The 27269-nt window shown below is 38.7% G+C and overlaps 1 protein-coding gene across 4 annotated transcripts in view; it reads left to right on the top strand.

Annotated features, from left to right (window-relative positions):
• TNPO1 (transportin 1) overlaps positions 1-27269 on the top strand; it is a 90023-nt gene that overhangs the window by 5778 nt on the left and 56976 nt on the right. The window contains exons 1-2 of one of the 4 annotated variants that reach the window (XM_046668654.1): positions 26807-26945; positions 27033-27146. In XM_046668654.1, the coding sequence (XP_046524610.1) occupies positions 27042-27146 (105 nt within the window). In that variant the 5' untranslated portion in view covers positions 26807-26945; positions 27033-27041. Of the gene's footprint in view, positions 1-26806; positions 27147-27269 lie in introns of those variants that run through there. The other 3 variants (XM_046668657.1, XM_046668655.1, XM_046668656.1) reach the window with 3 other exon arrangements.

Genomic DNA, 27269 nt, shown 5'->3' with positions numbered 1-27269 from the left:
CCGGAACCGTCTTTGACCCCCATGGAATCTCCAATCCATTCATCCTACCCCTGCTTCCCTGCCACTCACCCTCTTGATGTTTTCCCTTGCTTTCTTACTCATCTTAAATACCATGGTTAATCATTTTAATCACTCTTTTTGCATTTGCTGCCTTGCTCTTTGCTTGTTTGGTAGAACCACATCCCTAGTTAAAACCAACTGCTTTTCTTGCACCTGCCCCTATGTAGCTTAGTGTGGCTGGAAGAAAACACACATCCACACATGACCACGTACCTCAAGTGGGTCCTTAATGCTGCCTGTTGATTGTACTGTATTTTCCTAGTCTCTTCACTCTCCCACTCTTCTAAATGACTATTTCATATCTTTTCTTCAAACCTCCAATATCTCTTTTGTCATCGTCACTTTCAGCTCATGACCTTGCTTCCTACTTTGCTAAGAAAATTGAAGCAGTCAGAAAACTTCCACAGACCCCCCACCAGCCCATGTACCTGCCAGCATCTGTCAGCACACACTGTCTTCCCGCTCGTTACCTTAGATTAACTGTTCATCATCTTCTGTCTGCTTTTGTTCCAGATCCCATCCTCTCTCGTTTGCTCAAGGACATTGCTTTGGCTTCTCTCCTTCCACATGTCAGCAAATAGACATGCTATTACTTCTCCAATATTTTAAAAAAAACTTGATCCACTCTTCACCTTTCTCATTTTCCTTTTGCAGCGTTATTCCTCGAAAGAGTTGTCTGTACTTGCTATTCCCAAGTTCTCTCCTCTCATACTCCATTAAACCCACGCCAGTGAGGCCTTTGTTTGCACCCTTCCCACTGAGACAGCTCCTCAGGTTCTCCAGTAACTCCCATGTTGCCAGATACCACATGCCATTGATTCTGATCATCTTACTTGCCCTATCAGCAACATTTGACACAGCCATTTTTTCACTTATCCTTGGAACTCTTTCTTTCTGGGATACCACACACCCCTAGTTATCTCCTACCTCCGTACTGGTTCCTTGTAATTCTCTGTTGCCTTTCTTCTCATAGACATCTTAATATTGGAGAGCCCCAAGTCTCAGTCCTTGGTTGTGTTTGTTTTTTGTTTTTCTTTTCTATATTCTATTGGTAATCTCATTCAGTCTCAAATCTTTAAATACCATCTAAATGCCAGCAATGCCCAAATTTAGATCTTTGGCCTCTCTCCCTGACTAGTCTCATATGTTCAACTGCCTATTCAACATCTGTACCTAAATGTCTAATAATAGACATCAAACTCAGCATGTCCAAAACTGAACTCCTAAACTTCCTCCCCAGTGCCTACTCTCCCCATAGACTTCCTCATTTCTGTTTGTCAGTGGCAACTCCATCCTCTCAGTAGCTCAGGCTAAAATCTTGGAGTTATTCTTAACTTTTCCTCCTCTTTGACTTTTCTAATCCATTCTTTCAGGACAGACTGTTCTTTCTATATCATCAGAATATATCCAGAATCTTACATCTTACCGTGCCTCACCTCTCCAGACCACCACCCTGGTCCAAGTCATTACCGTCATATCTCCTTGAATTACTTAAGTAGATTACTACCTGGTCTCCCTACTTCACCCTAGCCCCTCCCAACAGTATTTTCTCAATATAATAGCCAGAATGAGCCTTTTACAAATTGACAGTCCCTGCCACTTCTCTATTCAAAGCCCTGCAGTGACTCCCGCTTTCAGTCAGAGAAAATCTAGTCCTTAGAATGGCCTCCAAGGCTCTACATAATCTGCCCAGCCCACTCCCCTTTTTCCTGACTTTGTTTCCTACCACCCTTCCCTCCTTGCTCGCTGGCCTCCTGGCTATATCATAAACATAGCAGTCCTGTTCCCACGTCAGGGCCTTTGCTTTAGCTGGTTCAGCTGTCTGAATGTATTTCTCCCAAAGATCATCTTGGCTTGCTGGCCTTACCTCCAGGTCTTTGCTCAGGTTTCACCTTCTGTAAACACCCTATTTAGTTCTGCATCCTTCCCTCCCCCATCCCCCTTATTCTGGATTCTTATTTTTTGCATAGCACATAAAATCTTTTAACACACTCTATCAGAGGTCAGCAAGCTAGACTCCAATGCCCTGTGCCTTGTTTTTGTACAGCCTGTGAATTAAGAATGGTTTTTACATTTTTAAAGGGTTAGAAAACAAAAAGAATATACAGTAGACATATGTGGTCTGCAAAGCCTAGAATATTAACTCTCTGACTCTCTGCAGAAAAAGTTTGCACTGTATATTCTGTTTATTTTCTTTTTCCTCCCACGAGAATGTAGGCTCCAGGAGGGCCAAGATCTTTGTTTTATTTATTGCTGTATCTGCAGCAACTAGAGCAGGGCCTAGAATATAGTAGGCACTCAGGAAGTATTTGTTCAGTGAATTAATTGCTTGTAATGGTGCAAAATGGTAAATAGGTTGTGTTCATCAATAAATTGTGCTGTGGTTAGTAATGAAACAGAGCTATATATAACAAGTAGGAAAGCTAAGACATTTTAAATGAGTTGTTATAGACTAGAAATAAAACTCTTTATTTGTACAGAAACATGTGTATTTAAATGCGCCAAAAACAGCTCTACAAGGATATGCATCAACTGAGTATTAGAGTACCTCTGGGGGGGAGACAAGATCAGGAGAGAAACTTGAAGACAGCTGGAATTTTATCCATATTGTGTCCCTTTTTTTTTTTAATACAATGAAAGCAGTCACATACTAGTTTTTCATTTAAAGATTTTTTTTTAATGAAGAGAAAGGGGAAAATATAGGTACTAACTAAAGCAGTGAGAGGAAATAGAGAGTGATGGGTGGAGAGAGAGGAAAGAGATCATTGCCTTTCTTAAATGTCACATTTGGCCGACAGTCCAAGTGAGGAGGAGTGAGCAATATGAATAGGTGGAGAAGGGGCCTGCAAAAGTAAAGACCCTTAGGTGAGAAGAAGCCTGACATCATCAGGGAGCTGCAGGAAGACCAGTGGCGCTGAGGCGTAGTGAAAAGGGGGCAGAGACTGCTAGGACGTAGCTCGGAGGCAGGCAGGAGCCCAGATTAGGGATGGCTTTGTAGGCTTTGGTAAGGATGTGAGGTTTTATTCTAAGTGTGGTGACAAAACCGTTGGAAGGTTTTGATGGAGAGAAGACATGATTTAATTGCAGATTTAACAAGATCATTTTTGCTGCTTTGTCTCAGAGAACAGGCTGTAAGGGAACAAAAGAGAAGGCTGGGAAACCTACAGTAGACCCTGTTTGTGTGGAACATGGGGTTTGGGCTGGGGCAGACAGTGGGGGAAGTGAGAAGTAGAGTGTGTTTTGAAGGTGTATTTTGAGGATATATTTTGACAGCACTGGCTGATGGTTTGGATGTGGGATATGAGGGAAGACAAAGATGACCCATTAGTATTTTGGCCTGAACAACGGGATGAACACTAGTGACATTTAGTGATATTAGGCAACTGGAGGAGGAGCAGCTTTGAACTGGATGGGGAGAGGAATCAAGAGTTCTTTTTTAGCCAGCAAAGTGTGAGATGCCCACTTAACAGACAAGTGGATGTGTCTTGTTAGACATTGGATGCTTGAGTTTGGAATTCAGAGTACTCTTGGATGGCGCAGACTGGATGAGATTATGCGGATAGAGAAAAGAAAAGGGGTGGGATATTTAGGGGTAGGGGAGCCAGCAAAGGAGACTGACGGAGCAACCAGTGAAGTAAAGGGAAAACCAGGGTGGTGGGATGCTGCCGGCCGAGAGGTAAGAGCGCTTGCCTGTGTTCAGCACTGTGGGGAAGTTCTGATGAAGCCAAGAAGAAATCACTGGATTTGGCACCAGGGGATTCTCAATCTCAATGGGGTGGAGTGAAGCAGCGGAGCCGGTAACTTTACGCAGGCTTCAGGATGTCTCTGAGTGCAAGGGAGTGGAGAGATTGAGGAGTCATGGTGAATGCCGTCAAAGATGGTCTTTTAAGATTTTAGTTTAAAATAATTTCAAACTTAGAAGTTGTGAGAATAATTCAGAGAACTGCCATATACACTTTGCTTGGATTCATCGATTTTTAACATTTTGCCACATCCCCCCACCTCCAACACACACAATTATTTTTTTGGTCATTTACGAACAGGTTGCATGCATATTGCCCCTTTACCCTTTAAGACTTTAATGTGTGTATCTTAAGAGCCAGGATATTCTCTTCTGAAACGATGTATAGTCATCAAATTCAGGAAATTTAGTTTTTTACAGTCTGTATTACAGTTTTGTCACTTGTCCCAGTAACATATTTATAACATTTTTTTCCTCCAGTATAGGATCCAGTCTAGGATTTTATATTACCCTAAGTTGTTGTCTTTTTAGCCAGAAGTTTTGTTTTTTTCATGGAACTTTGCCATTTTCTCACCATAACAACCCCATGAGATAGGAGTACTATTAATTACTCATTTTATAGATCATAAGTTAATTTTTCTTCCCATGACTAATATATGGCAGAGCAAGAACTCAAGGTCAAGCAGAGGAACTCCAGGGTTTGTGCTCTTCAGCTCTGTGCTCCAGTGACTCCCAGGTAGTGCATGGAAAAATCTGAAATTCGTTCTTTGAAGTGGACAAATAAGTCAAATATAGAGCTCACAGGCAATGATCCCTTATATCGAAAGGCTGATTTTAAATTTCCAGACCTGGATTCTAACTCTCTGTGATGGTAGATCAGAGTTTAACCTGTCACTCTGAGGAGCATTAGGGCAGAGGAAGAGCAAGGGAAGGGAAGATATTTAAACTTTATGTGTAAAATGTATCAGACTTTGGCGTGAATGATATGTTTTCGGAGTTGTTTAGAAAGGTAAAATAAAATACTTGGATTAATTCTGTGGTGAGTTTAGTTGGCAGTATATGGACATGGTCTAAAGAGTCCTGATCTATGTTTCAAAAAGAGCTTGTTTCAGCTCGTAAAATGCTGCTTGTCAAATCTTTATGAGAAAATATTATGGGACCTAATTTAGGAATAGAGCATTAAACGGTGAATCATTGGGCCAGCCCTGGGGGCCTAGTGGTTGAGTTCAACGTGCTCTGCTTTGGCGGCCCAGGTTCGGATCCCAGGCACAGACCTACACCACTCGTCTGTTAGCAGCCATGCTGTGGCAGTGGCTCACATAAAAAAGAAAAAAAGAGGAAGATTGCCAACAGATGTTAGCTCAGGGCGAATCTTCCTCAGCAAACGAACAAATGAAAACAGTGAATCATTGAAGCCACAGGTGCTCCAGAACAGGTGTTGGAGTGCTCCATTGGATTTCTAGTTCAATAATGTTTTACATAGTTGTCTGTTACACAGTTTGAGGGGATAATGGGTAAAGACTTTTTTTGGATAGAGACCTGAGTTATGATGAAAGTTTTTCTTTAACATTTTCAACTAAAGATTGTTCTTACTGTCGAATGTGACTTCTGTGAGAAGTGACCCAGCTTGGTGCGGTACTGTCCCCTTTCACAGGAGCCCAGGCATTTGCTGAAAGAATCGAGGCACACGTAGCTCTCACTCAGGTAACTCAGCAGTCCCAGAACTGTGCTTGAACAATTGAGTGCAATACAAGTCTCCCTGAAGGCTTGGAGAGTTTCAGGAGCAAGAATGAAGAGAAGTAGTGAGGCTAGCTTTTTCCTGTGGATTATGACCAGATTTATTATTTACAGTCGACTGAATGTTTTACTTCTAGAAGTTGAGAGCACCATGGTCTTTCATTGCTTTGTAGATGAGGAAATGACCCACATGAGTATCAGTGATTTGTACAGGATGCCCAGCCAGCTCTTCTGTGTGCCAAGAAGAACGGAGACAAGAGCCCCAGCTCTCTGGCACTCCTTTTTTCCTGATGTTATTTCAGCTCTTCCGGGCACAGAAGACTTGAAGACTCGCAGTCGGAGGCAGTTTGTCCGAAAGCCCCGTGAAGTTAGGCGAGTTTGTTAGCTTCAGAAAGGCCGTGGCTCTGAGTCAAAGTGTGTGTGTCGCCTCCTCAAATATCATCCTTCCCCTGGCCTGACCCCTTCCCCCGTAAGTCAAGGATGAAATAGTGGAGAAACTGAAGGTAGGAGGTTTTTCTGGAGTCTTATTGTAGCACACATAGTAAGCTCAGTATCAAGAGTGTGGTGTACAGTAGTCCCCCCTTATCCTAGGGGGATACGTTCCATACCCCCAGTGGCTGCCCGAAACCGCGGATAGTGTGGAACCCTATATATGCTGTGTTTTTTCCTCACTAAAGGGCTAACAAGCAGGTAGCACATAGAGTGTGGGTGTGCTAAACAAGTCCTCTGTGGGACAGAGCAGAATTTTATCACGCTACTCAGAATGGCATGCAGTTTAAAACGTGTGAATTGTTTATTTCTGGAATGTTCCATGTAATGTTTTGTGTGGTTGACCATGGGTAACTGAAACCTTGGAAAATGAAACCAGGGATAAGGGGGGACTGCTATAGTAGTTTAAGATTGAATGTAGAAATTTGATGGGGAAGCTTAAGAGCCAGTAGAGAAAAAAAGGTTGAGGCACAAAAAAAGAAATGCTCTAATAAAAATCCCAGCTCTGTTTTAACCTGACATCCCAGTGGGCTGGAGGCTGTTGTTTCGGTGTTGGTACTTGCTGACCAGGTGCACAGGAGGCAGTTTTTCTTTGTAAAACAGAATCTACACATTCACACCCCAATGAGATTCTAGTAGAGTTTGAATTGCTCAGCAGCCAGGACAAACTGGTGATTTCAGCTAAAATGATCATTTTCTGATTCTGGGAAATACAAACTCCTGTCCGTCCGTCTCAGATGCTTTTGAGTCAGGTTCATCAAATGCCTAGACACATATTGAATTGTTGAATTTAATAATGTAAAGAAATCTTAGAAGTTTCCTAGCTCATCCCTCTCATTCCAGACTTCTCCTACATTGTATTTGTAGTTTCTAACTACAAAACCTCACTTATACAAGTGCCTAATAAATGTTTGCCTATTAATTTCTGGAGTTTCTTCCTTCTAGAATATGCATACTACTCCTGTAAGAATGTATAATGAGGGGCTGACCCGGTGATGCGGCGGTTAAGTGCGCAGGTTCGGCTTCGGCAGCCCAGGGTTCGCTGGTTCAGATCCCAGGTGCGGACATGGCAACGCTTATCAAGCCACGCTGTGGCAGGCGTCCCACATATAAAGTAGAGGAAGATGGGCATGGATGTTAGCTCAGGACTAGTCTTCTCAGTAAAAAGAGGAGGATTGGCAGTAGTTAGCTCAGGGCTAATCTTCCTCAAGAAAAAAAGAGTGTATAATGAAGAGTTGACTGGAGACTATATATTTTATTAACTGTAATTAATATGGATTGCTGCATGAAAACTTTTTTAATTAAAATATCATTTCATGTGACTTAAGACAAAGATTTGCTTTTTGTGTCCCCAACACTACTCCAGGAAAAGTTTATTTTGTAATATATGGATTTATTTTTCTAAGAATCAGTTTAGCGTGAAGGAAATAGTGTGTGCTTTTGAGGCAGTTCAGTAGACCCCCATGTCTATCAATTATAAGTGTGTGGTCGTGGATGGTACCTGCCTCCTAGGCTCAGTAGGCACACAGAACTATCCCTTTAGTTTCCAGTTAATTTGTAAGCATACATTTTCTTTACATCCTTCTTAGTTATTTCATTAGCTTCCTTAGGCAGAAAAATATATTAAGAATCCATTGATGATGCTGATATAATTTTTTTATCTTAAAAAAGTTTTCATTCATTATTTTCTTAAGGTCTTAATTTTAAACTTAAATGATTTATGAATTTTGTAAAATAGTACATAACACAAGTGATGGATTAGCAAAAATGAAAATTACTAGAACTAACCTTTTGAATTCAGTATGTGCTAAATGACAAATTTAAATTATTTGTGATATGTGCTTGTTATTTCTGCAGTTGAAATTTCCTTATACATGAACAATTTTTGCTTAAAATATTTATAGTCATGATTATTGGGAGAATCTATAGAACATACTACTACAGAAGTCTCAAGAACCATTGTAGAAGAATTGTAGGCCCTCTTTTCTAAGCTAAAATCCATTTTAACTTGCTTTTGGCTTTTACATTTTTGTGGGATTTTTTTCCTTCTAATTCAACTTACAGTTTAATTGAGCTATTTATTGATTTTTTTCTTAAATGATATTTCTGAAATTATGCATTGATGTTTTGAAAAATTAGGAAGTTAATGAGAGATGCTTGAAATTTTTTTAATATTAAAATTTTGGTGTTTTAAATTTTATAGTAGTCTTACTGTTTCTGTCTTTCTTTGCTTAGTAATTCATTTAAACATTTAAATAAATCTAACATAAATTTGTTGTTATATTAAAAATTATTTCCATACGTATATGGTATTAAAACTGTTATTAAAAAAACAAATCACATATGTAGAATCTATAGTAATCTCCATTAGCTAGGTAAAGGTGAAACTTCTATTCTCTGATTTTCAGGGCGTGTCCCTGAGCCTAGGTCTCTGGGATTATAAAACAACTCTTTTGGTATAACTTTCACTTTGCAAAAGTTGAAACAGTTTTTTTCCATTACCATAAAGATTTTTTATTTTTCAATATTCATATCATTGTGTCTACTCATTTGATGGCAAAATCTGAGAACAAGTTGTTCAAGTACCTCAATTTTCTATAGCTAAAACTTAACCCTTTAAGTACCCTTACCTTTAAGCATTTCACAAAAAACTTTCTAAACTGTATTTCACACCGTCTTGCCTTCTTAAAAAGTAAAAAAAACAGCAAAAATATCCCAAACCAAGAGTGACAAATGTTGGAGAGGTTCTGGAGAAAAAGGAACCCTCATACACTGTTGGTGGGAGTGCAAACTGGTGCAGCCACTATGGAAAACAGTATGGAGATTTCTCAAAAAGTTAAAAATAGAAATGCCTTATGACCCAGCCATCCCACTACTGGGTGTCTATCCTAAGAACCTGAAATCAGCAATTCCAAAAGTCCCATGCATCCCTATGTTCATCGCAGCATTATTCACAATAGCCAAGATGTGGAACCAACCTAAGTGCCCGTCAACTGATGATTGGATAAAGAAGATATGGGGTGTGTGTGTGTATATACACACACACACACACACACACACACACACACACACACACACACAATGGAATACTACTCAGCCATAAAAAAGGACAAAATCGTCCCATTCACAACAACATGGATGGACCTTGAGGGTATTATGTTAAGTGAAATAAGCCAGACAGAGAAAGACGAACTCTGTATGACTCCACTTATAGGTGGAAGTTAACATATAGACAAGGAGATCTGATCACTGGTTACCAGGGGAAAGGTGGGGGTCGGGGGAGGGCACAAAGAGTGAAGTGGTGTACCCACAACATGACTAACAATAATGTACAACTGAAATTTCACAAGGTTGTAAACTACCATAATCTTAATTAAAAAAAAAGTAAAAAAAACAGATGTAATTTAAACTCGATGATTTTGTCATTGTTATGAATAGCAAGTGCTGTACCCTAATATAGTAGGGTTCTCTGGGCTCTTTTGCCTTGCCCTAGGTATGACTTCAAACAGTTATACTGTTGGAGATTTTTATTATTTATGTTCATTATAAAGGTAACATAACCAGAATATTGAAAATTTTTTAAAGAGAAAAGAAAAAGGATCCACAATCCTAACACCCTAACACCCTGCTAGCTTTTCCTGGTTTCTTTCCAGTCTTTTTCATTTAATAATTCCATGTTTAATCTTATACATATTTTTTGTCTATCTGTAATTGTTCTCTAGATACATTTTATCACTTTTTATCATTTTCTAATCATAAACATTTTCCATGTCATTACAGAAGTTAACCATCTTCTTTTTTTTTGAGGAAGATTAGCCCTGAGCTCACCTCTGCCATCCCCCCTCCTCTTTTTGCTGAGGAAGATTGGCCCTGAGCTAAAATCTGTGCCTGTCTTCTTCTACTTTATATTTGGGATGCCTGCCACAGCATGGCTTGATAAGCAGTGTGCAGCTCCGCGCCCAGGATGCGAACCGGCAAACTCCAGGCTGCTGAAGTGGACCATGCGAACTTAACCCACTAGGCCACCAGCTGGCCCCTTAACCATCTTTTTTAATGGCTGCATAGTAGCCCAGCAGTTGGATGTTGTGTTATTTACCCATATTTTTATTGTTGTGTCAGAAATAATCCTGGGATAAAATCATTGAGAGTAATGCTTTATTTCTTGTATTTGAGATTCTTAGGATGCAGTCTCAGAAGTGTAATCCTGAGGACAAAGTGTATGAAAATGCATATAGCTCTTAATAGAGATTGTTGAGGTGATTTCCAGTAGGTTGTGTTAGTTTACACCACCATCAGTAATTTGTTAGGTTGATTCGTCTATCTTCAGCAGCATAGGGTGTTATTTTTATAAAATTATCTTTGCTAATTAGTCTACAAACTTTACTTCAGTATTATGTTTATTGATTACTAGTGAAGTTCAGCGTTTTCTCCTATTTGTTTACTGTTGTATTTCGTCTTGTGAATTTTCTTTCACGTCTTATCTATTGATTCTTAATTGGTTTTCCAGTAAGTAAAGTTATTAATGTTTTACTATCTTATTGGATTGTCTGGCTTTGTATTGCTGTGAAATACCAGGAGCTCCCTTTTACATTTGTTCAAATAAAGCATGTGTTCATCCAGCATATTTGTAAATAGTGGTGCCTCCCGGAAGTGCCTCGTAAGCCATGTTGCAGGTCCTTCGACACAGGCTGTCTGAGTCTTGGGAAGGAAGCTGTGTTACCTGGAAGTTGGCATCATAGTGAGGGCAAATCGCCACTGTTCCGACATCTCCCACTGGTATAAAGTGGTAACAAAAGGAATATTGTGAGGCACTTTTTCCCTCCATGGCAGCAGGGGCAGTGATTGCCAGTGCTCAGAACCAAAATACTACAATTTGGAAAGGCAGGGGAAGGGAGAGGCGGGGTAGAAGTGGATGGGTAGGGAATCCTGTTGTCTGTAAGAGGATGCAAAGCCGGCAGCTGGCTTTCCATCTTGGTTTTCTCTGTTCTTCCTACTCGGTTTACTCTTCACTCGTCTCCACCCGAAGAGGAGAAAGAACCTCGTAATATACAACTGGATGATCTATGTCTTTAAAAATTGAAATCAAATTCTTCCCGTTAATTAATTTATAATGTTGATTTCTGAGTCTTGCTTCCCCCCCTTTTTTTTAACTAAGAGATTGGATAGATGCTGTCTAATCCTCTTTTCTTTCTGAAGATGTTATGATTGCTATTCTCTAATTACAGTGAACATTTAAATTGATAAATTCCAGTTTCATAGGATGAGGGGGATAGATGATTATAAGGACATGATAGTCAGTGACTGATAACCTAATGTCGCTAAGACAACAATCAGGTTTTTAACCCAAGATTGAGTTTTAACAGTATATTCTTATTACTCTTTCTTAGTATTTTAGTAGATTAGCATTATCTTTTGTGTCCAGTATGAGGTCAGATTTCCTTACCACCTCACATTTCATTCTAGGTTTTTATATTAATTTTTTTATGTCTCAATCTTGGTTGAGTTTCGTGTTTCTTTGTCACAGTAATAGAAAAACAGACTTCAACACTCATAGAATATGTGGTGCTGTTGTTTTTTGTATTAAATGTTTAGTTGTATGGTACCATCTGTCATACAACATTATATCCTACTATTTTTTTTTCCAGTTGGGGGCTATTTCTGTTGAGTTTACTTTGTGATATTCTTTTTCTATCTCTTTGCACGCTATGAGGACTCCCCTCAATCAGCTACTTAATTTTCACCCTTGTAAAATTTTTACACACTGATTATATTCATATCTGATTTAATATTCACCACTTGGTTTCTGATTTTGCTCTTTGTTCCTCTTATTCCTCCAATATTTCTTTCTTGATTTTTCTATTTCTTTAGAATATCACCTCATTTAAAAGACAAGTCAAACAGCTCATTTTGTTGCGTATTCTTTGATCCTACAAAAGTAATTTAAGTAATCTTCATCTTAAGTCTGTCTGATGTTACAAACTGCCATTAGCGTCTAGGTTTGAATAATCATTGAATAGTTATTTTAGTGGTTGAAGTGGGAAGGGGAGGAACATTAGGTGCCTCATATTGCAGCACTTGACATTCTTGTTTAGTCTTCTCGTCAACCCCATTTCACAGATGATGAAACTGAAGCTCAGAAAGCTAGATGACTTTCCTAAAAAAAGACAATGGAAAGAACTGGGATTGAACCCGTGTATATGTGACTCCGAAGCCATGCTTCCTCTGCTCTGTCATCCTGGTTGCCAGCAGTAAATAGCATAGAACGGTATTCAGCTCAGGAGCTAAAATTGTAAAAACTGATTTTTTTTTAAGTTTTTTTATGCTGGGTCTGTCTTCCCACAACTGAAATCTGAATGACATTTGCCTCTATTGTAATTTCAATGTGAATGCGATTTCAATAAACAAAGGAAAGATTAGATAAATGGTAAGCAGTTACTAGCTTTTATCATCTTTCTATTTTATTGTCTAAACTCTCTGACCCTTTTCCAATTCAGCCCTTGCCAGTGAACACAGTGCTATATTCCTTTTTCAGTTTGCACCTGGAAATGTGAAATATTGAATCAACACATTGCACTTTAGCAGTCAAGGATAGTTTTGGACATGAATGAGCGATTGCTAGGGCCCTGTTAGAACTTTAAGAGCAATCTAACTGCAATGAAACAGTATACTTGTAGTTACCAAAATGATCTGCAATGGTATCCCCATGTGCTGTGTAACTTGTCAAAAAACTATCAGCTTAGCTTCCTGTCAACTGTACAGGCATGTCTCACTTTGTAAACATGTAAAGTAGATTATAAAGTATTGATTTATACCTATTATTGACTTACTTTATAATTTCAGACGTGTTACACAGGAAAATATTTGGCTATTTACATCATATCCCTTTTTATCAGCACCTTAAATATAGTAAGTGCAGCTTGCTTGGTGCAGATGTATTTTTAATCATTCAATACCAGTATTTTGCCAAGAGCTGTCATAACCTTGCTAGGGCACATTACAGATTTGTCTCCATCTTACATATATGTTCACACCTAAACCGGCAAGTCAATAATCAGTGTAGAACAATGTTACTTTAAGACAAGCTACTCTTTTAATGGATGATACTTAACCGATTTTATGAACTGTGAAGTAAAGAAGTAGTTTGGAGTAGAGGAAACTTTGGACCAGGAATAGAAGGACATATGTTCCAACCCAACTCTTTTTTTAAATTTATTTAAAAAAATTTTTCAGCTTCATAGGGATATAATAGACATATAACATTGTATAAGGTTAAGATATACAACATAATGATTCAATATATGTATATATTGTGAAATGATTACCACAGTAAGGTTAGTTAACACATCCATCACCTCACATAGTTACAATTTTTAAAAAAAATTTTTGGTGAGAACTTTTAAGATTTATTCTCTTAGCAACTTTCAGTACTGTGTTGTTAACTATAGTCCCCATGGTGTACATTACATCCCCAGGATGTATTCATCTTATAACTGGATGTCTGTACCCTTTGAGCACCTTCACCCATCTCTACCCCCCACCACCGCCAGTCTGGTTTTGGTTCTATGAGTTTGGAGGTTTTTTCCTTCCTCATATAAGTGACATCATACAATGTTTGTCTTTCTTGACTTATTTCACTTAGCATAATTCCCTCAAGGTTCATCCATGTTGTCACAAATGTCAGGATTTCCTTCTTTTTATGGCTAAACAGTATTCCTGTGTGTGTGTACATTTTTTTCACTCATGCATCCATCAGTGGACACGTGGACTGTTTCCATGTCTTGGCTACTGTAATAATGCTGCAGTGAACGTGGATGGGGGTGCAGATATCTCTTCAAGATAGTGATTTTATTGCCTTGTAATATATACCCAGAAGTGGAATTACTGGATCATATAGTAGTTCTATTTTTAATTTTTTGAGGAACCTCCATACTGTTTTCCATAGTGGCTATACAGGTTTGCATTCCCACCAACGATGCACAAGGGTTCCCTTTCTCCACATCCTCGCCAGGACTTCTTAACTCTCTTCTTTTTGGTAATAGTCATTCTGACAGGTTTGAGGTGATATCTCATTGTGGTTTCGGTTTGCATTTCCCTGATGATTAGTGATGTTGACCACCTTTTCAGGTACTTGATGGCCATTTGAATATCTTCTTTGGAAAAGTGTCTTTTTAGGTCCTTTGCCCATTTTGTAATCAGACTATTTGTGTTTTTGCTGTTGAGTTATATGAGTTTCTTATATATTTTGGATATTAACCCCTTACCAGATATGTTTTTCCCATTCCATAAGTTGTCTTTTCGTTTTGTTGGTTTCCTTTGCTCTGCAAAAGCTTTTTAGTTTGATGTAGTCCCGCTTGTTTATTTTTGCTTTCATTGCTTGTGTTTTTGGTGCCCTATCTATGAAATCATTGCCAAGGCCAATGTCAAGGAACTTTTTCCAAGCTTCTTAGGAGTTTTTTCGTTTCAGGTCTTACGTTCAAGTCTTTAATCCATTTTGAGCTAATTTTTGAATGGCATAAGATACAGGTCCAGTTTCATTCTTTTACCTGTGAATATCCAGTGTTTAGCACCACTGTCTTTTCTGCATTAAGTAGACTTAGCTTCCGTGTCAAATATTACTTGACTGAGCATGCATGGGTTTATTTCTGGGCTCTCAATTGTCCCATTGGTCTCTGTGTTTGTTTTTATGCCAGTACCATACAGTTTTGATTGCTATAGCTCTGTAATATAGTTTGAAATCAGGAAATGTGACACTTCTAGCTTTGTTTTTCTTTTGCAGTATTGCTTTGGCTATTCTGGATCTTCTGTGGTTCCATACGAATTTTTGGATTGTGTTTTTCTATTTCTGTAAAAAATACCATCGGAATCTTGATACGGATTGTGTTATCTCAGTATGGCTTTGGGTAGTATGGACATTTTAATGATATTCTTCAAACACAGGAACATGGGATATCTTTCCATTTGTTTTCTTCAATTTCTTTCATCAATGTCTTACAGTTTTCAGTGTACAGATCTTTCATCTCCTTGGTTCAACTTATTCCTAAGTATTTTATTCTTCTTGATGCTATTATAAATGGGATTGTTTCCTTTATTTCTTTTTCAAATTAATCATTGTTAGTATATAAAAATGCAGCTGATTCTTGTATGTTGATTTGGTATCCTGCAACTTAATTCATTGCTTGTGTTTTTTGGACTCTTAAGAATTTTCTATATATAACATTCTATTATCTGCAAACAGAGACAGTTTTACTTCTTCCTTTCTGCTTTGGATGCCTTTTATTTCTTTTTTCTTAGCTGATTGCTCTGTGAGGACTTCCAGTACTGTGTCGAATAGGAGTGGTGAGAATGGGCACTCTTGTTCTCTTTTCCTGATCTTAGAGGAAAAGCGTTCAACTTTTCATCATTGAGTATGATTCTGCTGGTGGGCTCGTCATATATAGCCTTTATTATGTTGAGGTATATTCCTTCTATACTAAATTTGTTGAGAGTTTTTGCCATGAATGGGTATTGAATTTTGTCAATCCTTTTTCTGCATCTATTGAGATGGTCATATGATTTTTGTCTTTCATTCTATTAATGTGATATATCACATTGATTGATTTGTGTGTGCTGAATCATCCTTACATCCCAGGGGTTAATTGCGTTTGATCATGGTGTCTGATTGTTTTAATGTGCTATTGAATTCAGTTTGCTAGTAATTTGTTGAGAATTTTTGCATCTATATTCGTCAGGGATATTGGCCTGTAGTTTTCTTCTAGTGTCTTTATTTGGCTTTGGTATCAGGGAAATGCTGGCCTTGTAAAATGAGTTTGGGAGTGTTCCCTCCTCTTCAGTTACTTGAAAGAGTTTGAGAAGAACTGATGTTAATTCTTCTTTAAATGTTGGGTAGTATTCACCAGTGAAACCACGTGGTCCTGAGCTTTTCTTTGTTGGCATTCAATCTGATTCTTTCTCCTTACTTGTTATTGATCTGTTCAGATTTTCTTTTTCTTCATGATTCAATTTTGGTAGCTTCTCTGTTTTTAGGGATTTCCATTTCTTCTAGGTTGTCCAATCTGTTGGTGTATAATTGCTCATAATAGTCTCTTATGATGCTTTGTGTTTCTGTGGTATCAATTACAATGTCTCTTTTATTTATAATTTTATTTGGGTCTTCTCTTTTTTTCTTGATTAGTCTAGCTAAAGGTTTGCCAATTTTGTTTATCTTTTCAAAGAACCAACTCTTGGTTTTATTGATCTTTTCTATTGTTTTCCTATTCCCTATTTCATTTATTTCTGCTCTAATCTTTGTTATTTCTGTGTGTTAATTTCCATGTATTTGTGACTTTTCCAGCTTTCGTCTTGTTACTGGTTTCCAGTTTCATACCACTGTGATCAGAAAAGATACTTGGTATAGTTTCTTATCTTGAATTTGTTGAGACTTATTTTGTTGCCAGCATATGATCTATCCTAGAAAATGTTCCATGTGCACTTGAGAAGAATGTTTATTCTGCTGCTGTCGGTTGGAATGTTCTGTACCTGTGTGTTAGATCCATTTGCTCTATAGTGTTGTTCAAGTCCACTGTTTGCATATGGATTCTCTATCTGGATGATCTATATCCATTGTTGAGAGTGGGGTATTAAAATCCCCAAGTATTATTGTATTGTTTTATTTCTCCTTTTAGTTCTGTTAATATTTGTTTTATATATTTAGGTGTTCCAGTGTTGGGTGCATAAATACTTAAAATGCTACATCTTTTTGATGGATTGACCCCTTTATCATTATATAGTGAACTTTGTTGTCTCTTTAGACCATTTTTAGCTTAAAGTCTATTTGGTCTGACATAAGGATAGCTACCCTTGCTTCCTTTTGATTGCCATTTGCTTGAAATATTTTTTTCCACCCCTTCACTCTCAATCTGTGTGTTTCCTTAAAGATAAAGTGAGTCTCTTATAGACAGCTTATCGTTGGATCTTATTTTTATATCCATTCAGCCATTCTCTGTTTTTTGATGGGAGAATTTAATCCGTTTACATTTAAACTAGTTATTGATAGGTAAGGATGTACTGTTGCCGTTTTGATAGTTTCTGACTGTTTTGTAGCTTCTTTGTTCCTTTCTTCCTGTCTTGCTGTCTTCTTTTGTGATTTGGTGACTTTTTGTAGTGGTTTGCTTTGACTCCGTTATCATAACCTTTATGTATTTACTATGGATTTTTCCTTTGTGCTTACCATGATGAGGCTTACATAAAATATTTATAACATCCTATTTTAGGCTGATAACTTCAATAACATACAGAAGCTTTATACTTCTCCCTCCATCACATTTTAGGTTATCCATATATAATTTACATCTTTTTATATTGTTTATCCAATAACAAAGTATTGTAGCTGTGGTTATTTTTAATACATTTGTTTTTAAACTCGAGTTATAAGTGAGTTACACAGCAGCATTACAATATTGGAGAATCAGTGTCTTACTATATATTTACTGTTGCCAGTGAGTTTTACGCATTTATATGTTTTTGCAATGTTAATTAGCATTCTTTTATTTCAGCTTGAGGAATGCCCTTTATCATTTCTTGTAAGGCAGGTCTAGTGATGATGAAATCCCTCAGCTTCTGTTTGTTCAGAAATGTCTTTCTCTCTCCTTCATTTCTGAAGGACAGCTTTGCTGGGTATAGCATTCTTGGTTGACAGTTTTTTCTTTCAATATTTTGAATATATCATTCTGCTTTCTCCTGGCCTGCAAAGTTTTTGTAGAGAAATCTGCTCACAGTCTTATGGGGGCTCCCTTGTTTGTGACAAGTCGCTTTTCTCTTGCTGCTTTAAAAATTCTCTCTGTCTTTGACTTTTGACAATTTAATTATAATGTCTTGTAGCTCTTTTTGATTTCAGCCTACTTAGGGTCCTTTGGCCTCATGAATCTGATTGTTCATTCCTCCCCTCCAGTTTGGGAAGTTTTCGACCGCCGAAACTAACTCTTTAATGTTTACTAGCTGAGTGACTTTTGGCAAACTACTGAACATCACTGAAGCTGTTTCTTCAACGCACAGTATAGTTTTGAAAATTAAATGAGATAGCATATGGAAGTACTTTGAAAATTATTAAGCATTGTATTTACCTGAAACCACTTGGCAGTGATCAGTCAACATTCTGACCTCGAATTTACAATTATGTTATCATACTTAGAGAAGACTTGGAAAGAACATTTTTTTCTAGTTGATATCAGAGAAACGAAGACTGCTGGAGTAAGGTTGACATTTTCACTGGCAATGGTCAATTGAATGTAGTGATGGGAAGACCCCTAGTAAAGCCCATTATTGAATTTACAAGGCTAGGAGAGTTGGAGGCCTGATGTGTTTATTGTGTATGTTCGTATTTTCACGTGTGGGCTTATTATTTAGAAGGGTTTACTTTCAGTTTTATGAATGACTTAATATTGCCATTTGAAGAAGGATGTGGTTATCATTGGCAAGATAAGTTGATTTATGAATTTAAATCATATTTGGCCAATCAAGGGGCATAATTGTCTAGTATATTTTACTTATAGTTTAGTTAACATACTTAATTTACATGACAACTTAGTTTGTTCCCCCCATCTTGACTTTTCCCAAATTTCCATTTCTAGGAACTTAAGTGCAACTCCTTACCCATCCTCTGTCACTGGTAAACTACAAAGTAAATGAACATTGCACTTAATAGCTTCTAACACGTGCAGTCCTTACCAAGTAGTGCAAATTATGATGTGACTTTAAGAGTCTCATGCTCTACCAACTGAGCTAGCCGGACACAGGCAAATGTGTGACTTTAAACAGTATGTTCTTGTGTTTTAGTTTTCATCAAAGACATTTTTCTAGTGGTTAGTAATGTTTCCATATTAGTCAGTATGGTCCATATTCTATTTCTCTTTCTCCTATTTTCTCTCATTTCTAGTTAAATTAGAACACTACTGCTCATTAGAGTAAGAAGGGAATGAAAATTGCTGGGAGCAGATTTATTGGATTAATATAATGATTCTCGATTGGCAGTATATTAGAAACCCCTGGGAGTTGTTTGAAGCTGCCCATGCCCAGGTGCCTGTGTGGAGTCAGTGGGGGTACAGGGAACAGGCATCATATTTTTTTAAAGTTCCCAATGAGTATAATGTGCAGAGTTGAGAACTAGTGGTTTAAGTAGCTTAACATACATGGAGAGTGAAACCAGTTGTGATAGTTAAATCTGTTGTAGAAATCAACAGAAAATTGGTGTTTTGATGATGAAAATGATGTAACCAAAAGTTAAATATATGGGAAGTATTACCCCCTCAATCTTTTACTTTGACTGAAAATGAAAAGTTTATGGTGCCAACCCGGTGGCGTAGTCGTTAAGTTCATGTGCTCCGCTTCAGCGGCCCGGGGTTTGCAGGTTTGGATCCTGGGTGTGGACCTACACACCTCTCATCAAGCCATGCTGTGGTGGTGTCCCACATACAAGATAGAGGAAGATTGGCACAGATGTTAGCTCAGCAACAATCTTCCTCACCAAAAAAAAGGGAAAAGTTTAAACTCTGAAAAGCAAAGCACAGTTATCGCACCTGAACTGAACAAAGTAGACACTCATCAAGAGAGCTGTTGAATTCTTGGTGATGCATGGAATAGGAAGGAAAAGAGAAGTATACACAAGAAGTCTACCCAGAGCTCTCTTAAGGGTTAGTCACGTGTTCATGGAGGTGGCAGAATGAAAATAAGATGGCAGCATAGTTCATTGCACAGGGTCTGGAGTCAGGTGCATCTGGGCTTGAGTCCTGCCTTTGTTACTCTCTCTCTGACCTTGGACACATTGCTGGACTTGTCTTAAGCCTGTTCCTCTTCTGTGAAATGGGATAATAATAGTACCTACTCATGGAATTAAAGCACTTAGCTTGATAACTGGCACATAGAAGTGCTCCATAAGGATGACGGGCTTGCTGTTACTACTACAAGGCACAGTCCAGACTGGAATCGCACAGATTTGGTTTTGAAAACCTAATCTGCTACACGTGGCCAGGCAACCTGCTGGACTCAGTTACCAGAACGTGGAGTTAATGTCTACCTTCTAGTGCTGTTGTGACTATTAAATGAGCTGGAGTATACAGGAAATGCCTGGTTGGAGATTGGGTTGAGTTTTCCTTCTCCCTTCTCATCACCTACTCACTTTGATACTAGCCTTTTTTTTTTTTTTTGATGTTTGTAAACTTTAGCATTTGAGTCACATAGCTGGTCATCTTCAAAGGGCTTCTTGAAAGGGCACTCTAAGAATACATTTGTCTAAATTTTCCTTAGTACTGTCTTTTCCATTTTCTTTTTCTTCCTGTTAATCTTTCAGCTCTTAGATGACAATAAGTTGTAATGCCAGAGGACTGTAATTTTAACCTCTTAGCATAACTCTTCCAGGTGGTGAACTAGAGTGCCCACTCTCGTTAGTGAGTCCAGGGTGATTTAAAGCCTGCTGTGTACCAGCACAGTATAATATCACGGCTCCACGTGCCGTGGTCTCTGCCCTCCCATCTAGTTGAGCTCGTCTCCTCAAGTAGGTTGGGCTCAACAGGTGGTTTTGCTTTTTCCTGTCTTCTTTCTTGATCCTTGACCTCTGATTACTTTATAGAATCTCTTAAAGGACTTTCTAGTTCCACTGATAGCTATAATTTAACAAGTCTGTCCATGTTTTGATTCTTTGACTTTAAAAAAACCTCATTTTTTAGAAGTTAATCATAATCAGTTGCCTTTAGACTTTCCCTTCAAACCTGAACTTTGGTTCAATTTCTCATAAAAGTTTTATTAAATATCTTTTTAAAAAATAACGTGCTCCTTTTTAGCCCTTTGGATAGCTCTAGTTTTTTATCTTCCTTGTTCATCATAGCATCTTTTTGTAAAAAACCAGTATAAGAGACATTTAGTTTGTAAGTCTACAGATCTGATTCACATTCAGCAAATGATTCAGCAAATTGCTTAAGCTGTATTTTGATTTATCTTCTTGTCAAATGAAGATAATACTTGCCACCTACTTACAAGAAAGGAATGTCATGAAGATTAGACTTAGAATGTTTTGAACTTATTTCCTCAATGCTATTGAAATATCTTATTTTCATTATATTGTTACACTGTTTACATACTGCTTTTATAGATCTGTTACAATTTTTACAGTAAGGAAATATGATTTTTACTTATCTCATTATAAAGGTATCAAATACATGTTATTTCTTTAGTTTACAAATGGTTTTATTTATGATTAGTTTCCCAGTAAACAGAAATTGATGTTTATGTTAGAAAGTCAGTATATCAGGGGCCTAGAGACTGTGCTCTGGAGCCAGATTAGCTGGGTTTGAAGCATGGCTCTGTCATTTACTGTCTGAGTAACTGGGCAAGTAGCTTAACTTCTCTGTGCCTCAATTCACTTATCTGTAAAATGTAGTTAACACATGACAGAGTTATGAGGAATGAATCAGTTAACACATCTAAGTGCTTAGGACATGGCCTAGTACTCAAAATATATTAGCTATCAATATTATTGATAGAATAATAGGTGTGTGCAAGTCTTTAATATTTAAGTACTAGAAATTTTGGTAGTGTTTTGGCTTTCCGTGAACCCTGACAGCCTCCCCCTAACAAACTGGAATGCCGCTGTAAGCGCTCACTGGACACTTAGGCCTGCTGTGGCTCTTCCTGCCCCGCCCCCCGGTGATTTCCCACAGTGTGGCCTGGGGGCTTTTAAAACATTTTTATTATAAAAATATTATGCTTATTGTGAAAATTAACATAAAAAACTGAACAGGAGAAGGTGAACTTCTCTTTCCCCATTTCTCCTTCCTAGGAGGAGTAACTTTTCCGTATTTTTATTTGATCATATCTTTTATCAGTTTATGTATAGCCTCCTTCACAAGCGTTCAATCAGCCTTAGGTCAGACTCCAGACATCCTGCCATGGTCTCAGAGGTCCTCTAACCCCTGCCTTCCTCTCACTTCCATTTTTTGGAAATTCCTATTAGATCTCAGTTTAAAAGTCACTACTCAAGGAATGCGTTTTCTGACCTCCTAAGTGGGTCAGCATAGTGTCCCTACAGCCTCTGTGCTTTCCTACCACGGTCTGTCTCCGTGGAGACAGTCCTGCTCCCTGGAGGTGTCGTAATAATTGGCAAGTGCTCTTCCATTTAGTGAGTGGGGCTGAGGAGTGCTAGATGTTCACCACTAAGAATTATCTGAAGTCCTGAATGACTTTTGAATGTCCCACCGGATGGTCACATAGGTGAAAGAAATCAGTTTATAGCTGTCAAAGCCTAGAGCCTGACTCAGTTTTACATATACACATGGAATTTTTTGTAGGACTTTAATTAAATGTTAAGTTTTCCAGGAATAAAACTGTATTATTGAAGGAAGATTGTACCTGGTTTTGTCTGGAACTCTACCAAGAGTTGTTCACCATTTGGGGAAGTCGTGTCACTGATGGCAGCATTTATCACATTATCACATTCGTAGTCATTCACCATATGGGTGGATACGTGTAAATATTTGTTTGAATTTAACTGAGATTAGAGGAAAAGAAAAGCTCTGAATCAGCTGAGGGGAACACTCTTCTCCCTTTCCTGTTCGCTTTCTTCTCTGTTCCCATTGCACGTCATTCGTACTGCGTTCGTAGACAGCACGTCTGCCTCTCTCACCAGGTGAGGACTTAGTAGGGGCAGGAGCGGAGTTTTACTTACCTTTGAATCTTCCCTGCTCACTGAGCACGTGGTAGTTGCTCAACTTGATATTCATTCAGTTAAGTTAATGGCAGCAACAGTAGTATTTATTCAACAAATATTTATTGAATCAGACTCTGCCAGGCAAAGAGGGCAGAAAGACCCTGCTCTCCAGGAACATGTGGTCTATCGTTAAGACAGGCCTGGAAATAGTTACAATACAGTATGACAGTTTCTAGAACGGAAATTGCTGTCAACTATAGATCTGGAATGAAAGAAACACCTAAGTCTTGTGGGGAGGTCCTGGAATAATGTCACAGAAGACAAATAGTATCCAACATCAATATCATTCGTAGTGCCAAGGAAGACTCTCAGTGAATATTTGGAACTGAGTAGATGAGCATAGCTCTGAAGAGTGAGAAGGAGTTTGCCACATGGTCAGGTCTGCAGAGGGCCTTCTAGACAGGAAATCCCTGCTCAGAGGCTCAGCGGCAGCGGAGGTGCACTTGGTACTGCTGGGCATGAAGTGGGGGGTTGAATCTTAGGAAAGAAAGCTGTCCCTGGAGGTGATGGACCAGAGCCTTGTCCGTGGAAGGAAGTGAGATTTTGTCTTGTAGGCTGTAGAAAACCACTGATGGAACAATTAAAACGACTGTATTTCAAATCATATGTATACCAGGCAGGAACCTATAATTCTGTTACAGAGTTCGTATATTCTCATCTTACAGTTGGGAAGCCGAGGCTCAGAGAGAGTGATTAACTTGCCCGAGTTTTCACAGCTGCTGAGTGGAAGAACTAGGATATAAACTTGGGTTACTTGAGTGCAGATCTCCTGTCTGCTTTTTAAGCTAAATTTACAGCCCTTCCTGCAGGGAAGAAACTAAATATTTTCACTCTTTTCCAACCAGTCTGGCTTCTTTGCCTCACATCATCCTCCACCGTAGTGAATTCATATTGGTGATGGAAATTTAAGTTCTTCATAGTTTGGCGCTCTTGGTAAGTTTTAGTCTTCTGAAAGCCCAAAATGGTATCTTACAGTAACTTACCTCTTGCGTACTACTTTTTATTCTGGTGCCATCTCTATCTCAACAGTTCAAACAGCTGTCTCGGCGTATTGAAGTGGTGAATGCCATGGACCAGTCAGCATGATTTGTGTATTCTAAAAGAGAAAAACTTTGAGTACTACTTCCCTTTTTTGAAACATTTAGATCTGAGTCTTCAGCATGCAAAAAGAATAGTAATTGTTTTAAGAAAACCCAATATTAATCTTGATCTTCTATTTAATATAGATGTAATTTACTGTTTAAGTAAACAGTTTCTACCTCATAAAATTCTGGTGTGCTTGGTTCGCCTGAAGTACTTCACACATTATCTGAATAACCATGTAATCTCTCTGGCTACCCTGGGATAGTATTTTTCCTAATTTTAACGGCTATTAAAATGTGGTGAGTTCTGGAGATAGAGGTGGTGATGGTTGCACAACAATGAGAATGTACTTAATGCCGCCGAACTGTACACTTTGAACGGTTAAAATGCTAAGTTTTATGTTGTGTGTATTTTACCACAGTAACAAAATTGTGGTATGGAAGTTCAACGTGGCCTAAGATCTCTTACCAGCTAGTTACCAATCAATATTTTTGAGAGCTTTTTGTTCCAGATAACTTGAGTAAGGTGTGAGGGAGCCATTTATCTCAGTTCTCCATATCCCATCAAATTAAATGTTCTTAAGACTGTTTGAAAGAAAAATAATTGTATTTATTTGAATGCAGCGATCAAGAAGGAAGCATGGTAATAGTATTATGGGGCAGCCATTTTTAGGATGGATATGACGAAGATGCCTTAGCTGCTGTTGGCCCCTGGCTTTAGTTTCTGGTTCAGAAGGGCAGCCAAAGAGTTATGTAGGCTGTCCAGATGTCACTCCCACAGATGGGATGTGCATGGTAGCCGCTCCAACTCATAACTAAGGTCCCCGGAAACACACACCTGCCCAGTATCAAGAGAAATTATGTTTTTGTCCATTAGATTCACAAAAATTAGTGTGCTCTTGGAGATCTGGGAAACGTTCATATTGTTGGTATGAGTTACATAACTGTTTTTGAAAAGTAATATAACTGTTAGAAATTTTTAAATACACATTCTTTTGGCCTAATAATCTCACTGGGTTCCCACTACTGTGTAGAGACATTAGTACAAGAATTTTTTCTGCCGTGGTGTTCGCAGTGGCAAAGAAGTAGAAGCAACCTGGAAGCCAGTCAGGAAATGGCTGAGCGGATTATGTTCTTCCATTGTAAAGACCAGCGTGCATCTGTTAGGGAGGGAGTTAAATCTCTATGTGCTGGCCTGGAGTGATGACCATACTATGTGGTGTGTTAAAAAGTTGTAAAGTTAGAGTGTAGTATGTAGTGTGATCTAAAAAAACAAACAAATCAGAACTATGTGTCTGGTTCAGAATCGAGAAAGGTGTCGAAGGATTCATATCAAACTGTTGAAACTGATTCTCTTAGGGAGGTAAGCTTGGAGGTAGGATCGAATTAATTTTCCTTGTACAACCATGTTGTTTGATTTGTTATAATAGTATAGTTTGGGTAATTTTTAAAAAGAACATTGGAAGTAAAGTAATTGAAGTAAAAAGAAAAAGAGGAAGGCGGAGAGATCTATATTGATAGAAATTATGATGATAGGATTACTTTGGGGTGGGTTGATGACAGAATGGGACAGGAGAAACCTTGGTAGTCATAATGATCTGTAATTGATATGGGTGTTGGTTATGCAGGTGTATGTTCATTTTGTAAAAATCCATCTAATTGTATGCTTATGATTTGTACAGGTTTATGTATATGTCAGTTACAAGTTTATTAAAATTATAGCACAGCAATACAATGGGAGACTTTTTTAATAGTTTTAATATTTAATGATATATGAAGTTGGGCAAGAAACAGGACAATCTCATTATACAATATAATGTACATATAAACACACAGAATGAAGACTGGAATAAAAACACTACAATATTATTGATAGACATTATGTTCAGATGATTGTGGTTTTTGTTATTTGGGTTTTTATTTGTTTTAATTAATGGTTCGTTGGGTTGTTTAGAAAGTCTGTAGAAGGTGGTGAGCAAATCCAGATTACAGGATATTAATCAGAAAATAAGGGTGAAGAAGGAGAGAGGAAAAGGTAAAAAAAACCAATGCTAACTGGAGAGGTGCAGTAATTTTTTTTAGCCTCTACTAGTGAGGAACTAATTTCAGCTGTCAGACCATCCTGGCGTAGTACAACCATATTCATAAAGAAGAATCTTCTTCTTTAGCAAGCTTAGTTTAGTTTTTACAAATAATTCAAGCTTGATACTTAGGTTTTGTTTTCCTTTAAGTATTTAGTTTTTAATGAAACTTGTCATTGATATACTAGTTTCAATTGATTGTAGCAGATGCAACTCGTAGTATCTTAAGAAACCTATATTCTTCCAATCTTCACTAATTAACTGAGGTGATTTGCTCAGATCTTTTTGCTATAATTGCCACAAGGGGGCAAATACTACCTCCCAGGCTGGAGTGAGAATCAAAGGAGAAAATGCATGTGAAAGCACTTCTATAGAGTTAAACACTATTTAATTGTAAAATTGCATTATTTTTCTTGCTTTTCCTTCAGTCTCAAACCTTTAGTCGTGAAATGTGGTTATTTCAGATAGAATTTATTTCACTTGAGTCCAAAAGTTGAAGTTTATGAAAGAATGTATTTTTTTCAATCAAGTTCTGCAAATGTAAATGCAACATTTAGTGTTTATCGAGGTATGGATTGTGATTGCAATGCATGCTTAATATTTTAGACTAAATATTAGTATTTAGTGCTTTATATATCAAATTGAAATGTAAACATTTTTATTCTAAGTATTGTTGAGCTGTCAGGAGAGTTATCAGGCTCTTTTCCCTATTTCAGTCATTCTTCGTAATTCCCCACGCTAACTGAAAACGACGAATAGCCGCAATGAGGTCTCCGCAGTGTTTCGCGGGGGGTGGTAAGGCCCGAGCTTTGACGAGCCCTCCTTAAGCGGGTCGGCTCCGCCGGCGCGGAGGTGGGGTGGGTGGAGCGATCTGCGCGGCACTAGGACCCAGGGGGCTCCCGGCGCGGCCCCGGGCCAGATTGCAAATTCGCGGTGACTCAGTCGCTCGGTCCGGGCTGGGCGCAGCAGCAGACGGCGGCCGCTCGGACCGTCCGGCCTCGACCCGCGCCTCGGGCTCGCAGGCAGGTCGGCGGCGGGGCAGGGCGGGGCGGCGGCGCGGCGGCCTGCGCCGAGTAACGCGGCGCGTCTTCCTGTTGCTTTCTCTGCAGCAAACCAAGATGGAGTACGAGTGGAAACCCGACGAGCAGGGGCTCCAGCAGATCCTGCAGCTGCTCAAGGAGTCCCAGTCTCCGGACACCACCATCCAGAGGACCGTACAACAAGTATCCTTCCGCCGCCGCCGCCCGGGCCGCCCGCCCCGGCCCGGCCCGGCCGCCCCTCCCCCGCTCCCCTCCCCCGCCCGCGCACGCGGCCTGGGCCCGGGTTCCGGCCGCCGCCCGCGCGGC

The sequence above is a fragment of the Equus quagga genome, chromosome 7, assembly GCF_021613505.1.
Source record: "Equus quagga isolate Etosha38 chromosome 7, UCLA_HA_Equagga_1.0, whole genome shotgun sequence".
Lineage (NCBI taxonomy): Eukaryota > Metazoa > Chordata > Mammalia > Perissodactyla > Equidae > Equus > Equus quagga.
Note: the sequence above shows the minus strand (reverse complement) of the source record. Positions and strands in the feature narration are given on the sequence as shown.